At 45.6% G+C, this 17,878-nt stretch overlaps 1 protein-coding gene across 2 annotated transcripts in view; it reads right to left on the bottom strand.

Moving 5' to 3' along the window:
* The window catches only part of ADAP1 (ArfGAP with dual PH domains 1), a 71,629-nt gene that overhangs the window by 7,508 nt on the left and 46,243 nt on the right, over window positions 1-17,878 (bottom strand). For both annotated transcript variants that reach the window (XR_014541419.1, XM_083585343.1), the window contains exons 5-9: window positions 16,972-17,084; window positions 13,902-14,048; window positions 9,500-9,583; window positions 3,380-3,442; window positions 865-936 (exon numbers count right to left, since the gene is read on the bottom strand). Coding sequence is in view for 1 of the 2 variants with exons in the window: in XM_083585343.1 (XP_083441469.1) it covers window positions 865-936; window positions 3,380-3,442; window positions 9,500-9,583; window positions 13,902-14,048; window positions 16,972-17,084 (479 nt within the window). In the remaining variant the exon portion in view is untranslated. The remainder of the gene's footprint in view (window positions 1-864; window positions 937-3,379; window positions 3,443-9,499; window positions 9,584-13,901; window positions 14,049-16,971; window positions 17,085-17,878) is intronic.

Genomic DNA, 17,878 nt, shown 5'->3' with positions numbered 1-17,878 from the left:
GATGGCTATCCTATCTCCTCTCAGTCTCCTCTTTACCGGGCTTATCACACCCAAATCCCTCAACCATTCCTCAAAAGGCTTGGTTTCCAGGCCCTTGATCGTCTTGGCCTTTGGCCCAGGTCCTTCAGTCCCCCCTCCTCTGCACACGTTTCAGCTTGCCAATATCCTTCTTAAATTGTGGTGCTCAGAACTGGACACAGGACTCCAGGTGTGGTTTCACCAAGGCAGAATAGATTTGTTCTGTTCTCACAGTGGACAACCAGATGCCCATAGGAAGCCCATAAGCGGGACATGAGCAAACCACAATTTCCCCCCACTTGCAGTTCCCCAAAACTGGATAGATCAATTTAGTTTCATTCCATTCCATGACAGTTTTGCACATGTTCATTCATAAGTCTGTCCAATCCTATTTCTGGGACCAGTGGGACAAAAATGAATGAATGAATGAATGAATGAACAAACAAACAAACTGCATCACAAAATTCAGAGAACAGTGAAATTCAAAGGATACTCCTGTTCTGATCTGTGTATTAACTAAGGAGGTGCAAATTGGGTTGATTGACTTAAAAATGTAAAATGAACAGAATCCACCCTTATCTCTAGTTTTTGCTGGCCCTAATTAATCCTCCCCCCCCCCACTCATTTGGAACATTTATAAGCCACTTGATCAAAAAATATACAAATATATATAAAACGGCCACCATTGAAAACAAATCTGTTTGAAAACAAACATGCATAGAATCGTCATTAAAAGCAAATATAAAAATCCTTTGTGAAAGTGGAATGTTTTGAAATCCTGCCATGAAGTTCTGCGGTTGCCCGTCCCTGGAGCAGCCTGAGATCATTAGCAAACATGGGCCTTACCAGGGGATCTTTGAAATACATTAGTCTTCTGTCATCCATGGTGAACCACCGCTTCTTGAAGCCTTCAGTTTGCTAAAGAGTGGGAAAGAGGAAATAAACAGTGGGGGGAAACATTTGTATTACATGGAGTTCGGTGGGACTTATTTCCAATCAGTTTGCTTAGGAGGGCAGCTACGGGCCATTAATTTATTTCTTCGGGTGTGAATAGAGCATGTTGAGATGCAATGCCAAAATGTAGATATGACAATTAAATCGTTTCCAACAATGCTACCAATGCTTGAACAACTTTCTTCTCCCCTACAAAGGACAGTGTCAATTAAAGTATGGTGAAAAGCCTAGATTTATTTAATTTGCAGCTAATGAATTGGTTAGCCACAGAGACAGCTTGATTAAAATGCTTTTGGCTCACGGCAACAAGAACATAATTAATCTCTCTGCACGTCTTCTTAATTAGGATAGAGATGGTGAAGTGTGAATAGTGAGCAAGACTGGTGTGCTTGCCTTTGAGGCTAGATTTAGGAACAGATGACCTAAGAAACTGCCTAGGATGTGGCGTCTGGAGATAATCGCCAGGTTCAAGGTATACACATGATAAGTGCACCTTTCTGAAGCTCAGACTCTTTATCCCAGCTTGGGATCCAAACTTGGAGAGTTAAGGACCCACCAGTTTGGAAGAGGAAAATGGCGCCTCTCAAAAATAAGATAGTGATTTCTTACTTATTCAGGGCACTCCCTAGCTATGCAGAATATACAAGTTTGAAAATTAACAAAAATTAACCCAAATACAGCCTGATCAAAACCTTTGAGCTTCTGGGCCTTTCATAATGTTAAGATGTCAGTTGAGAGGGTTTGTGTGAGGCCTCTTGGCTCCAGTGACACAATGCCATGGTCCAATGTGAGTTGAGGGAGTTGGACAACAGGGCATGGAGACTAAGGAAGACTGCTTTGCCCCTCACCTTAGTGACTGAACAAATCCCAAGCTTTCAAATAAACTATAAACACAGATATGCAGGGCTGTCTTGTGTGTTGCACAGAGTGTCACATGTATCTGCCAGTCAGGCAGACGTCATGGGTGTGTGGCTGGTGCAATGAGCTCCTACGCCCCAGGGAATGAGTTAGTTTCCTTGAGGCCAAGATGGCTGACCTGGAGAAGATGAAACAGGCTGAGACATTGGTGGACAAAGCCTTTAGGGACATGATATCTGTGTCCCACTCCATGGTGACAGCTCCCTGCTGTCATGGAGAAGGAGGGTCTCCAGGAAAGATGGCATCACTCTGAGGGAAATTATCCCTTAGAAAGGGCCCCATTTCCCTGGGGAACGAGGAGTTGTTCTGTCATGCCAAGGATACTCCCGTAAGGGATGGAGATACTCCCGATAGTGGACCATCTGATCATTAGGGGCCTAGACAGCTAGGTTTATGATGCAAGTGCAGGCGGCATAGTGATTTGCCTTCCCAGCACAAAGTCTGTTATACAGCGCCCATAATTCTTTGCAGGAAGCAATGGATGCCACTTTGAATGCCTTGGAGGACAAAATATGTTATATAAATGTAATAAATAATGCAAAAATAAAAGATTGTATGCAAAACAGCTCAATTTGACCAATGGTGGCTGTGTTGCATAATTCAGCTTTTCTTTAAGCAGAATTTGGGGTGCAAAGCTTTTTTTGGGTTTGGTGCTTCAGGCCCCTAAACACACCCCAAATCTAGGCCAATTTAAGGCACTGTTTATGACTGACCCCATCCAGAGCTACTTGAGTCAGTCAGCCCCAAACAGCTGCTGCTTTGCCCTGCTATTATGGGGCGAACTATTACAAGGTTTCAGCTGTCTAGCTAGTGTAAAAATATCGTAGCCATTTTGGGGTTTCACATCATGGCCTCCGGAATTTGCTTGTACTACAAAGTATAGTAGTATATGTCAGCTTTCTAGCTCATGGAGAAATACCCCAAAGATTTATTTATCTTTGGATGTGACGGCCGCTTCATTTTAGATCTGATGTGATGCCGTGGCTTCCAGCCATAAAATGCAAACACGATGCGGATTTTTAAGCCGTCTATTTCCAGTTTACAACATAGTGCGTAGTAGACGGTGCAATGTGGAAAACATGGCTATATATAGGGCTTGAGCACAGAGCAATGATGCACAAGATACGCAGTGCAGTGTTACGAGTGTCCGACTAGGACCTGGGAGACCAAGTCTCAACTCCTCAGCCATAAAGCTCCTGGGTGACCCTGGAACAGTTACTGTCCCTCAGCCTAATGTCCCTCACAGGGTTGTTGTGAGGATAAAATGGAGAGGAGGAGAGCTATGCTCCCTTGAGCTTCTCAGAGGTCAAGTGGGATGTGATTGCAATAATAAATAAATATAAAATAGTAAGTCAGAAGCATCATAGTTGGGAGGTAACGTGAGACAGAACATTGATAAAACACTTAAACCCACCCCGAAGATTCTAAACAGCAAAAATAAGAATATTCTTCCTTTTAGCGTAGACAGAAAACAAAACATGCCTCCTACCTTTGGCCCAGTCTTTTCCATGTATCCTTCCTTCAAGTAGTTCCTAGAAAGTTTTGGCACCAGCTAGAGTTGGTGAGAAATAAGGGACAGTGATACTGCAGGTAGTAGATAGTGGGTAAAAAAAAAAATGCATGAGGAAAAACTTGGGTGTTAATGGACTCAGTACAGATTTGGTTGACCATTTTAGCCAGAGCTTCTGGGGGAAAACAGAAGTCAGATGAGACTTAGCAGACATGACACAGTTCGACAGCTGGCACACAATTCCCACATGGTCTTCTCATCTGTTGCTCTGCCCTAGTCGAGGGTTTGATCCCCTCAAGATATAGGCTGCAACCCTGCAGGTGAGAATGCTCAGAGCCCAAGGATCCAATGTGGCCCTGCAGTCCTTTCTCTCTGGCCCTCGGCTCCACACTCTCCCAGGCCACGCCCCTTCCAAGCCCAGCTCCGCCCCTCCTTCAGCCCTTTTGGAATGCCTCCTTGAACTGTGGCAATGACTCTTGCTTGCCTGGGTGGATAGAGGGCTGTGTCAAAACCTCTGGCTTTTTGCAGCCTAATATTAGGCTGCAAAAAGCCAGAGGTTTTGACACAGCCCTCTATCCACCTAATATGCAAAGCTGAAGGGACGAGGGTGGCGCTGTGGGTTAAACCACAGAGCCTAGGACTTGCCGATCAGAAGGTCGGCGGTTCGAATCCCCGCGACGGGGTGAGCTCCCGTTGCTCGGTCCCTGCGCCTGCCAACCTAGCAGTTCGAAAGCACATCAAAGTGCAAGTAGATAAATAGGTACCGCTCCTGCGGGAAGGTAAACAGTGTTTCTGTGCGCTGCTCTGATTCTCCAGAAGTGGCTTAGTCATGCTGGCCACATGACCCGGAAGCTGTATGCCGGCTCCCTCGGCCAATAAAGCAAGATGAGCGCCGCAACCCCAGAGTCGGCCATGACTGGACCTAATGGTCAGGGGTCCCTTTACCTTTATGCAAAGCTGAGAGGTGCTTCCATTGTTCTGCCTCGTGCCCCAACACTGCTGGAATGTGCCCATAGAGGAATGTCAGCCACAAACTGAAAACGTTCCCCCACTTATGCTGTATGCATGTAGCTGGGAATCATTCCTACTCAACTCAGTAAGACTTACTTCTGAGTAGAAAGAACTGGAAAAATCAGGGGGCTTCAGTCATTACCACAGTTCCCCCCAGCACCTAACAGTGCTTGAACATTTATAGTGCATTCCCAAAAGCACAACAGAGAGAACAAATTGCCCCTAGACATAGCTAAACAGAGTGCATTCTCAGGCAAAACTCTTGCAAGCAAATGAGATGCCAAAACACTGGTGAAGATTTGGGAGCTCTGAGGACCTTGAAATGCAAAAGGGAGCACACCAATCACTTAAATCAAGAAGGAGAGCACAAATCACTGAAACAAAGAGCATTTTCAATACGGGGAATGGATGTTGTCGTTTTTATAAAGTCTTAGTGGGGAACCACTTGTCTGCAGCTCCTCACTGAAGCCTCACCTTTTGGACCATGGGGGCCTTTTTAGCTAACTTCACCCACCTGCCTGGATGTCAGATTTAAAGGAAGCACAGGTCATGCACTGAAAAGCATGGTTCATTTGAATAAGGGACTTGAGCATTGAAAACTGAACTTTGTAAATTTTAAGGCAATGCTCCAATAGTTGGTTAGGTCAAAGCAATCCAGAAAAAAGGAGATACAGCTTTCAGCAGCAATTGCATCAATCTGCAGCTGGTTTAATCAACAAAACACTTATCGCTAACAAACAAATGATCAGAAACACCATTATTCACTGCCCATAAGATTCATCTATGTACCAATCCATTGCAATGCACCCAGAATTAACAAATCCATCATTCAAACTGAAGAATCAGGAGAGACATGATCGATCAATCCTTTCTGCTGCCAGAATCTCTTTCAGCTGATACATGAACTCAAGGTCCCTCTTTAGGTGAATGCACATAAAAAATAGCCGCTTTAAAAGAAACCCTCACATTTAGATTGAGACCCTTCTATGTGAACTTGTCAGTGCTGAAAGTCTGTTGCAAGAAGTTTCAAAAGCTCATTTTTATAAATGTCACAGAATCAGGGGTCTGGCAATTCCAGATGTCTCTGTCTCTCATTTTTCCAATCTTAAATTCACTTCTCCATATTTCAGCAACAATTTGTGATTTATTTAGCTGTGATTACTGCATTGCGGGACGCAGGTGGTGCTGTGGATAAAACCTCAGTGCCTAGGGCTTGCCGATCAGAAGGTCGGCGGTTCAAATCCCCGCGACGGGGTGAGCTCCCGTCGTTCGGTCCCAGCGCCTGCCAACCTAGCAGTTCGAAAGCACCCCCAGGTGCAAGTAGATAAATAGGGACCGCTTACCAGCGGGAAGGTAAACGGCGTTCCGTGTGCTGCGCTGGCTCGCCAGATGCAGCTTGTCACGCTGGCCACGTGACCCGGAAGTGTCTGCGGACAGCGCTGGCTCCCAGCCTATAGAGTGAGATGAGCGCACAACCCTAGAGTCTGGCAAGACTGGCCCGTACGGGCAGGGGTACCTTTACCTTACTGCATTGCAAGGGGTTGGACTAGATGTCACTGGGGGTCCCTTCCAACTTTACAGTTCTGGTGTGGGTCTGTCTGTCTGTCTGTCTGTATACAGGAACCCTTTAACATCTGTTTTGTAAGTATGTATATTTGTGCTTATTTCTATGATTCTAATTATTCTAATTAACTATTGGCCTCAGTTCAAGGTGCTGGTTTTGGTGTATAAAACCCTATACAGCTTGAGATCACACTTCCTGAAAAATCATCTCACCCCTTATTTACCCAACCACTCACTGTGCACCGAGGGCTTCTTGCAGATACCATCTTATGGGGAGGACCAGTCCCTTGGAGTCCCTACCTCTTGACAGGCATCTTCTCTGCTGTCTTTTCAATGCCTACTGAAACCATTTCTCTTTCAGCAAGCCTTTTAAGTAGAGCTCTTTTCCCCATCCTGCATTTAGACTGAATTGGTTTCTGGATGTTCTAATTGTTTGCCTCCACAAGCAGGATATAGGTTGTTGTTGCAGTCTAGCAAGCATCTGGAAATCTACAAGTTCGAGAGTGGATTTCATGCTCTTTATTCAGCTCATAGCAGTGAGGAGGAATGGAAGTTCCCACAGAATGTCTGCTTTATATACATTATTTACACAATGGGCCCCACGTGATTGGCTAATTCCGGGATTCTCCTGTAGGCCAATCAGGTTGCGGATTCACTTCCACCTGGAGCTGGATTGGGTGGCTCCTGTGGACCAATCAGACTGCTGCATTCTGAATCCTATTGTTCTAGGACCAATCGGACTACTGCATTTTGGATCCTATTCAACTCAGTACATAACACCCTGGCATCAAGAGACACTATTCTTCTGAACCACAAGCTCCTATTTAGCTATTCTCTAGCCATTCAAGGCTTCTCCATGAATTTCTCTACTCCCTCTTCAAAGGGGTCAACACCGTACCTTGAGGCAGGTAGTTCCATAGGCCATATTTTTGAGATAGCTGTTAGCTGCCCTGGGCTCTGGTGGGACGAAGGGCAGAGTATTGGGAAGCAATGGACATAAATGAATAAAATTAATTCTGCAATGTGCGAAAAGTGTGTTTTTTTTCTTTCGCCTGCCCTGAATCTTCTGAATCATAACCCTGCCAAAGAAACATCCCCACTTGTCCAAATGTCACAAAGAGGGTGTAGCTCAGGGACAGAACACCTGCTCTGAAGGTCAGGCCCACAGCATCTCCCTTTTGCAGGGCTGAAAAGGCCTGGAGAACATCTGGGTTTGGTGCACCAGTAGTCTGACTCAGGAAGCCTGATAGACTCATAAAATCACAGAATTGTAGAGTTGGAAGGGACTCTGAGGATCATCTAGTCCAACCCCCTGCAATGCAGGAATATGTGACTGCCCTATACAGGGATCGAACCTGCAACCTGGGCATTCTCAGCATCACGCTCTAACCAGCTGATCACAGACATGTGCAAACAGCAAGCCATCCAGGCTGCAGCCATCTGGGCCATTGGGGTGAGTAAGCTAGGACTGTATCGTGTTGAAATAATTATGGGGATCCACGACAGGGCCTGATTTTTGCTACAAACAGAGCCTCAGAGTGGGAGGAAGAACAAGTCACTCCAAAGGACCCCCATCAGCACAAAATGTACTGCAATGATTTTATAATCCAAAGGAGGACATTCAGCCAAGCCGAAATGCTGATCAACCATTTCTTTTGGCCAAGGGCAAGAGAGAAGACAATGCCATTTTTTTCTCCCACTACTTAAGCAGTGCAGTTGCATGATTAAAAGCCACCTCTGGCTGCCGTCTCCAAAGACTGGGAGATTCAGTCCTGCTAATAATAATAATAATAATCATTTATTTGTACCCTACCTATCTGGAAGGGTTGCCCCAGACATTCTGGGCTGCTTCCAGCATATATAAAAACACAGCAAAACATTGAACCTTAAAAAGCTTCCCTATACAGGGCTGCCTTCAGATGTTTCCTAAATGTTATATACCGTATTTTTCGCTCTATAAGACGCACCAGACCATAAGACGCACCTAGTTTTTGGAGAAGGAAAACAAGAAAAAAAATATTCTGAATCTCAGAAGCCACAACAACAACAGGGATCGCTGTGCAGCGAAAGCAGCGATCCCTCTTGCTGTTCTGGCTTCTGGAATAGCTGCGCAGCCTTGCATTCACTCCATAAGACACACACACATTTCCCCTTACTTTTTAGGAGGGAAAAAGTGAGTCTTATAGAGCAAAAAATACGGTAATTACTCATCTCCTTGACATCTGATGGGAGGGCATTCCACAGGGCGAGTGCCACTACCGAGAAGGTCCTCTGCCTGGTTCCCTGTAACCTCACTTCTCACAGTGAGGGAACTGCCAAAAGGTCCTTGGAGCTGGACATCAGTGTCTGGGCAGAACGATAGCAATGGAGACGCTCCTTAAGGTATACTGGACCGAGGCCGTTTAGGGCTTTAAAGGTCAGCACCAACACTTCCATTTGTGCTCAGAAACGTAATGGCCCCTTCCTGACCACTCAACTAGAAACATCTAGGAACAGGGCGAGTCAGAGCATCTAGTTCAGTATTGTCTACACTGATTGGCAGGGGCTGTTTGGTTTTTCAGGCAGGATACCAGGCAGCCTACAGTGAAATATTATTCTTTTTTTAAAAAAAAATAATTTTTATTAATTTTCTTTTCTCAAAACAAGTATCCAATATCATTGCTAAACATACATTTTCCAATTCCCCTCCCCCTCCCTGTTGACTTCCCTCAACTACCATTTCTGGTTTATTACATCAGATGATACATCCCCCCCCTTTATTTATTTTTTTGATGGAACCCCTTATATGGGATTTTGTATATAAAATTTCCCTCGGCTCTTTTTGCTGGCCCATGTAGGACCAGCATGGATAGTTGGCCCCGGTGAATATTTCACGTTTTCTCCCCTTATGGCTTTGATCTATAGGCTACCACTAAAGCGAGGCTGCATTTTAAGTTGCATTTTAAACTGTATTCTAACTTATATTTTAATCAACTGTTTGTTTGGGTTTTTTTGTTTTGTTTTGTTTTTAATGTTTTTACTGTATTTCTATTCGGTGTTAGCCGCCCTGAGCCCAGTCTTGGCCAGGGTATAAATAAAAAATTATTATTATTATTACAATATTATGTTATCACATTGTTGTACTTCTTGTTCTCTGTAAATAAAATTGTAAATGTTTATTTAAATCCTGCCAGCGAGACCATTTCCTTCTGTTGTTTCTGCAGTATAGGGAAATATTCAACTAAATAGATCTCTCAGCCACAAGGACTTCCGGTAATGCAAATTGGCTCCCCAAATCGGCTCTACAGGGATTGGGAGAAAAACCCCAGAAGAGATTTAGGGGACACGAGGAGTGCATGGGAAAAGGAGAGGGAGGGGGAAAGAAATCGTACAAGTTGAATGCTGCTCCTAATACGCAGCTGGTGGTGCATTGTGGGTCACCCCTTGTGCAAAACGGCATTGATGGGACTTTCCCCAGGCACTGACAGCAACACATCAAGCAGTGGAGAAAGAAAGAGAAAAGGCAAGAGAGAAAGAGGAACTCACATCAAGGTCGCTCGCTCCAGGGAATGCCACTTGTAAGTAATGGAATCGAGCGGCGCGAATGGCGTTGAACCAGTCCACCATTTCCTGGGAGGAGGAAGAAAACAGCATTTGAGGGGAAAGAGGCAGAAGGGATAGCAACGGGCAGGTCCACAGATGCTGCACCAGCCTCAGGTGAACTCTGATTTGATCTGAATTTAAATGCAATTTAAATTTGCTGGTGGTTACTTCTGCAGGCTTTTATAGCATTCTGGTCTTCGCCACGATTCTTACGCGCGCTTCTCTCAAAGTCCCACTGTGTTTGCTGGGGCTCAGTCCTTAATAAGCTTAGGAATCGCCTATTCCATGGCAACTCATTGCTTGCATTGAGAAGGACTCCCTTGTTGTTATATGCGGATGACGCGGCCATCATCTCACGTTCCAGACCGGGTTTGAAATATCTGCTGAGGAAGTTTTCTGGTTACTGTTCTGGAAATGGTTTATCCATTAATTATGAAAAATCTAAAATTTTAGTATTCGAAAGAAGCTTCTCCCGGTCTAAATGGGTGCTGGATGGCCATAACCTTGAACAGATCAAATACTTCAGTTATCACATTCCATCATACAGGATCTTGGAAGCACCACTGGCAAACCTCCCTTCAAAAGGTGGAGATCACAAAGCTAGCCATACTCAGATTCTTCTTCACAAAGGGCGGCAAATATGTTCCAGCAGCTCTAAGGGTTTCCAATGCAAAATCCATTTCCCAACTCCTGTACGCTGCAAATGTCTGGCATAATGGGGACCTGCCTAAGCTAGATGGCTTTCAGGCAAAATTTCTTGCATTAGACTTCTTGCAGGGCGGGGGGGGGGGGGGAGGCTAATCATTTTGCATTTCACTGATATTTTTGTAAGCTGCCTGGTGTATTTTATCTATTACTAATACATATGTTTTAAAATAATTTCTAAACCTTTAAGATCTCTAAGCAACACATAAAAATACAAACGGGGTGTGTGTGTAATAAAAACAGAGATTAAAAACAGAACTCTAGTAATAACAAAGTCCAATCCCATCATAGAATTGTGGAGTTGGAAGAGGACTCGAGGATCACCTAGCCTAACCCCCAACAATGCAAGAATCACAGCTAAGGAACCCCGAAAAGATGGCTGTCTAACCTCTGTTTAAAAACCTCCAAAAAAGGAGAGCCCAGCACTTTCTGAGGTCATTCGTTCCACTGTCAAGCAGCTCTTATCGTCACAAAGTTCTTCCTAATGTTTAGCCGAAATCTCCTTTCTTGTAACTTGAATCCACTGCTTTGAATCTTACCCTCCAGAGCAAGAGAAAACAAGCTTGCTCCATCTTCCACGTGGCAGATATTTGAAGATGACTATTATATCCCCTCTTAGTCATCTCTTCCCCAACTCCCTCAACCGTTCCTCAAAAGACTCCATTTCCAGACCTTTGATCATCTCAGTCACCCTCCTTTGCCCACATTTGAACTTGTCACCGTACTCCCGGTCAAGGAAAGTCTGGGTGCTTTCCAGCAACCTTTTACAGTATATTATCAATGCAGCACATTTAAAGAAATCTCCTGCTGGCCAGAGCTTGCTGCTGAGATTTGCTGCAAGGCTGGGAGACAGCCTGCAGAGGGTGCTTCGGCTTCAAAGAGGTGCCCTGATGACAGAGAAAGGGCAGGCAGAGGCAGGTCTGCAGTGCTGTGTCTCCAAGGTCTAGTAAATTAAGTTCACTCTTGTATGCTTTCACGGGGATCAGAGCCGATCAAGGCTTGCCAGCCCTGTCAAAAAACGGGGTGCAAAAATGGGGAAACCTAACGCTTGCTTCTTCTACCTTACTGGAGCACAGGTTTATCTATAATAATAATAATAATAATAATAATAATAATAATAATAATAATAATAATAAGCTCATCAGATCATAGAAGGCACACTTTGCAAGTCACTGGGAGTTGTCAAATCCAGAAAACCAAAACGCTTTACACAGGGTAGCCCTCTGTTTGAAGGCATCCTTGAAGCGCTGTCTGGTTCAAGTTCAGTGTAAATAAAAGCAGGGCTGTCTTAAGCATATGTGGCGCCGGGGTGCAAAGATCCACCTGGCGCAGCCCCACCCCTGGTTGCCCAGGCGCGCAGGAGGGCAAAGCCGGCCAGCCACCTCAGCGTCTTGCTGGTTCAGTTGCCCCCGAACCCGCAGCGCACAGCAGAAGAGCCTGCTGCAGCACTCCGACCGATGGGCGGGCTCTTCCCTGGACTCAACTCTCAGGCCCTGGACTCTCGGCCGGGTGCCCCTGAGAGCCCGGCGCCTGGGTGCCCTGCACCCCTAGTGCCTATGTGTAAGACAGCCCTGAATAAAAGGGGTTAGAGCACAGTGCTGACAACGCCAAGTTTGCAGGTTCAATTCTTGTATGTGACAGCTGCATATTCCTGCATTGTTGGGGTTGGGTTGGTCCCTTTCCAACTCTACAGGTCTAGGAGTCTAGGATTCAAAACGAATTCTGCGATTCACTGATTCTATGACCTTAAGAAGGGAGAGCAAGAGGGGCCCTTGACATTGCCCATCAATAGTTAGCAGCTGTGCAGCAGATGGACCAGTCACAGCTTTCCTCACTATGATACCTCTCTTCAAATTTTAGTGGGAAAAATCTGCATCCACCCTGATAAAAGCAGCATATGCACATTTTCTGCAAGTCAGTGAAAGGACAACTGCCTCAAAACAAACAGCATCTGTCCACACACGGGGGTGGTAATGCTGGAACATTGCTTTGGGCACTGCTGTGGAGCTCTTTGCAAAGAGATCTGCATAAGGAGTTAATCACCTTTATTAATATTACCTCACCCAGGGAACTCAGCTGATGATGATGATGCGACTTTTCTCCTTGCAGATCAAGATAAGCTGGTGACAGCATGGACTAACTATTCCTAGCGAACATATTCCTAGCGACAGGCACTAAAGTAGGGGCCGCAGTGATGGTCTCTGAGCTTTAAGCCGTATCACTAATTTAGTTTGGGAATCTGATCTGCTTAGTTGCATTTATGCACATTGCAATGGCTGGTGCAAATATCTATCGAACTATCTGCATCTGAAAACCGCAAGAAGAAAATAAAAGGAACTGAGGACTGGCGAGGTGGATCTCAAACCTTTTCTGATCAGGCGGCATCTCCTGACTCCAGGTAACCAAGGGCAGAATCCTTCTCCTCCTCCTAGACAGCGAATCCAGAGCCATCATACTGCAGTACTTAAATGATACTGTATGGTGGGGGACTTGTGGCCCTTTCCAGATGTTATTGAACTCCAACTCCCATCAGCCCCACAAAGGGACATAGGAGGTTGCCTTATACCAACTCAGACCATTGGTCCATCTAGTTCAGTACTGTCTACACTGGCTGGCAGCAGCTCTCCAGGGTTATTAGTGGGGTAGGAGAGCTAAAAATAATGCCAATATATTCAACATCTGGCAACCAATGCACCCCTTGGGTTTCAGATAGTATATGCGTAGCAGAAAGCCCTGGAAACAAATCTTCACGGCCCTCTACCAACTATGGTGGCTCATTTAACAGAAGTAATGTATTTAGTTTACTCGATTCTGACCAAACTAAGCCTCCTATGTATATTTCGGTCTCACAATGCATCTGGTATTTTGCACTTGCAACAGAACAGGTGCGACACAAAAACACATTGAGCGATATTTGATGCTCCTGGTAGTCAACATGATGGCAAGGAAGGTCCATGACTCAACAGAAGAGCATCTGCTTTGTCTGCAGATGGGCAAACAGTCTGAGCTGGTATTAAAGCAGCTTCTTTGTTCCTCCTCACATCATGGCATACAACTCCTGTCAAGGCAACATCTAACTTGCCTAGGAGCTCTCCAAGGTCCTGAAGATTTCAAACCTTTTTCTGCCCTCTACATCCACTTTCTTGAAACCTACAGTCTGCTGCCTAATCTCCACTGTCAGATGCTGGACAGCTCCAGTAGATCTCCATTCAATATCTAGGTCTGAAGATCTACAGAATGGATGGCCCGCTTGGTAGGTCCCGCACCCTCAGAAATTCAAGGAGAGGCAGCCAGAGAGAGGGCCTCCTCTGCAACAGCCCCTAAAATGCAGGGCTCTTGTCCGATAGAGGTACATCTGGGACCTTCCTTAGATTGAAATCATATGCTGAAGATGCACCTCTTTATCCTGGTCATTGAAAAGCAGGTAAGAAATCATCATCGCCATCACAATATAATTATTTCTTCTCTGCCCAGATGGTACAAAGCTGGGAGAGATGCCGTAGTTTCTTTGTTTGCACAAAACCCAAAAAACATGGGGAATGTGCAAGCCCCACCCATGGGTGCTCTCCACTCCCCTTTCCTTATGACACATGCAAGGCAGCTCTTACAGCAGCCTCCTTTCTTACTTCAGAGCTCCCACCTTGCCATCTTCATGGTAAACAAAGATGTTCCTTGTGCTGTTGTCTTTCAAGTACGTGATTTGCAGCCCGTGCGGGTTCCCAATTTTGGCAGGCTGGAAAGTGGCGTTCAGGTGCTCAATCTTCATGATTGCTTTGGGTTCTTTTGCCTGGGAGGGTGGGAAGAGAAAAGAATCCAAGAGCAATAAGAAGCCAAGGCGAAGGCAGCAAGCATGCTCTGCAAAACACAGGTGTTCAAAACAAAAGAGCACTTTTACTGAGAGTGCAGCCTTGATCCAGTAGCTCCAGGAAGGGCAAAGGGGGCCTGACCACACACATACACCCCGGAGAAATGTGCAAAAAAGTGCTCTGTCCCCCCCCAAAAAATTAGCTTGATAATGTACAGTGGTAAAGAATTGTAGAGTTAGAGGGGACTCTGAGGGTCATCTAGTCCAACCCCCTGCAATGCATTCTATTATTCTATTGAAAAACACTCAATATAACCTGAAACTCTGTTCTGCTTCACTAGAGATGCCACGAGTTGAATCTTCTACATGCAAAACACATACAATACTTATCAGTGATCTATGGTCCTTTTCCCTGGGAGATTCCCAGATATTTGGTCTGTGGTTGCGCACACGGCATACATTTATAATATATGACTTCCTCCTAAAGAATCCTGGGAACTGTAGTTTACCCCTCAGAATTACAGTTCCCAGCACCTTTAACTAACTACAGTTCCCAGGATTCTTTGGGGGAAGTGACGTATGTGTTAGATGTATGGCACAAGTGCAGCCTGGGGCAGCAGCTCAAACGCCTAAGTCAATTAAAAAATGGAAATAAGTAGGCTAGGCCAACAATCAGTTAAATGACATATGGATTCACCAACATGGAACTTTAAATTGTGCTTCTATATCAAATTTCCTTTTCTGCGTATACTGTAATGTTTTACTGCTGCTATGGCCATTGGCTAATGCGAATAAAGTTTTATTTATCTATCTACACGGAACAGTTCCTTTTATTATGGTGGATGAGATCAACACCATGACCAGTCTTTTGAAACAGCCGGGAAGAGGGGGAATCCACCCATCTTCCACACCCAGTTAGATAGCAGTGGTTCATGATGGAATGCTGTGGACTTTCACTTCCCCAAGGGTCAAGACGGCTTCAGCCATATGAAAGAAAGAGCAGCAACATCTTAGCCCACTCACTGGGAAATCCCCTTTGACAGAGTAATCCAAATCATGTCTACTTGAAAGCAAACAGCACTGATTTCAATGGGGCTTACTCCTAAGTAGGTGGGTGCAATAGTGCAGCTCGGAAATGCCCTGGAGAAAGGGGCGGTGAAGGTGGTCGTATCTAAAACTGGCTTCCTGGGAAAAGAGGGCGGCTTGCAACATAACTTCTATGGAACCCTGGTGCAACCACACCTCCATTTTCCAGGGCATGGCCAACATGTGGCTTTCTTAAGGACGGGCTTTTTGGAGAAGTTGCGTTCTGATTCTTGGTAGTGATGATGACTCCAGATTCTGAGCAAACTTGTGGGCGAACCCATGTGGAAGTCAGAAGGGCCAGAAACAAGACTTGACTCACCCAGCCTGTGCAACTACACCCATGACCAAGCCCAGGTAGGAGACCCTGCTGGATTAGACCAAAGGCACACCTAGTCCAGCATCATGGGAACTGTAGTTTCACCTTCACAGAGATACAATTCTCAGCAAGCTACAGTTTCCAGGATTCCTGGAGGGGAGCTGTGTGCTTCAAATGTGTGCTGGATGTGTTTCAATGCATGCTGTGGATCTGTCCCTGCTTTTCCAGGAAGTCCACAAGCGTCACAGACTGGTTGGGCACAGAGGAGTGGCGGGAGGAACCAGCTGGGGAACCCCCAAGGGAAGAAGACTCAGAGTCTGGGCAGTGGTGGTGGGACAATGATGATTGGTCAGAGGGAGAAGAGGGAGCAGGCTGGGAGGAGGAGGTGTCAGAAAGGGTGACAGGGCTTAGTGAGCTGGGAGAGTGTGGCAGAGAGCAGTCCAGAAACAGAGGCAGGAGCAGGAGAGGAGCGGGGCCAAGAGGCAGAGATGAGTCAGGCTGGTGAAGAGGCATGGGTGTCTCCTCTTCCTGCAGTGACAAGTTCCCCTCCCCTGCACACTTTTGCCTCTCGCCCCTCCCATCACCAGCACATGGACCCCAGAAGGCGGACCAGGTGGGGGTTTGGCCCTCAGTCCAAGGAAGGTTTCTCCCCCCTGCCTTTCACTGCTGCTTCCCCGTGTCGGATTTTAGATTGGAAGTTCCTTGGGGCCGAGACCTTCCTTGGCGTGCTCCGTACAATGGCACAGCCCCCGATGGTGCTACATAAGGGATAAAAATGAAAATGAAGTAGCAAGGTGTTGGTGAATAAGCATCAGGGGCCTCGTCCCTACCAGAGAGGAGTGACAAACCAAGCTGATGGACTATGGCGAGATGGCAAAGCTGACTGGAAAACCAGAAACCAAGAAGTTATAAAAGAGGGGGGGAATTATAAGTTAATTAGGAGACCAATGTAAGCAATTAATATAGAGATGCCATATGAAGATATTTGAAAGCAGGGGGAGTTATTATGGGGGGAGGACCAGAAGAGGAAGTTGAGGGGAGGGGACTGGGGAAATGTATCTTGTTGAGTTTGATGATCTGATGCGTTGTAATATGATAAAAATGTATAATCCAATAATTTTTTCATTAAAAATAATAGCAGGAGACCATTGTAAGCAGATGGAAACAAGAGCAGGATTTGGACCCACTTGTAGTGTAAAAATTATTATGGATAATATGGTTTGATATAAAAACTGGAGTACAGATGAATATGCAGTTGTAGATGTTTAATTTGAGACCCCCATGGAGGGGATGAGGGGAAGTCTCGAGATCCGGGGAATCTCCTTATACAGATACGTTTTTACTAGTTTGTGTTTATTTATACTTTGTATTTGTAAAACCAATAAAAATGATTTCAAAAAAAGAAGAAGCAACGGGAGCCTCGTGGCCCCATTACGTGACCGGCTAGCTATTCAAAACTGAAAAAAAGGACCAGCCCCTTGGAACCAACCCCTGTTCTCTTACGTCATTTTTGTTGTAATACTTCAGGGCACCTTCCCGTTCTGAAAGCACGAATTTCCTGCTCAAGAACTGCCCATTGTCACGGCCCCTCTTCCAGAGAAATCCTTCCCGGTACCCTATGGAGGAACAGAACAACAACAACAGAGAAATATATTCTTCCCATGGCAACATTTTGAAAGGAAAGACAGAGGGAAGGGGAACTGGTGTTTTAATTTGTTGGAAGCCGCCCAGAGGGGCTGGGGCAACCCAGTCAGATGGGCAACATAGAAACGAATTATTATTATTATTATTATTATTATTATTATTATTATTATTATTAGCTTTTTTTTGCCACTGAGGTGGCTGCCACAGAGTCTCCCTCTTGCTAGATGTCACATCCTCGTTTGCTGCTCTGATCTTTTGGCTGCTGGGCAAATGTGGAGACCCGAACTTAAGAAAAGGAAAAGGAGAGCCTGAAAGGAGCATCCCTAGGAGGAAGCAGCAGTCTACTTAAGATATTATGCATAGGTTAAGTCCAGTCAAAGGTGACTATGGGGTTGCAGCGCTCATCTCACTTTCAGGCCGAGGGAGCTGGTGTTTGTCCATAGACAGCTTTCCGGGTCATGTGGCCAGCATGACTAAACCACTTCTGGCACAACAGAACACCGTGACAGAAACCAGAGCACACGGAAACACCGTTTACCTTCCCGCCGCAGTGGTATCTATTTATCTACTTGCACTGGTGTGCTTTTGAACTGCTAGGTTGGCAGGAGCTGGGACCAAGCAACAGGAGCTCACCCTGTCGCAGGGATTCAAACCGCTGACCTTCTGATCGGCAAGCCCAAGAGGCTCAGTGGTTTAGACCGCAGGACTAGAGCCTTAGGAATCTGTGCAGTTTCAGTTAGAGGTAGCCAAGGCAACAGCAGACAGA

This window comes from Podarcis filfolensis (assembly GCF_964270895.1).
Source record: "Podarcis filfolensis genome assembly, chromosome: 14".
Classification (NCBI taxonomy): Eukaryota; Metazoa; Chordata; class Lepidosauria; order Squamata; family Lacertidae; genus Podarcis; species Podarcis filfolensis.
The sequence above is the reverse complement of the archived record's forward strand: the minus strand, read 5'-3'. Positions and strand labels throughout refer to the sequence as shown.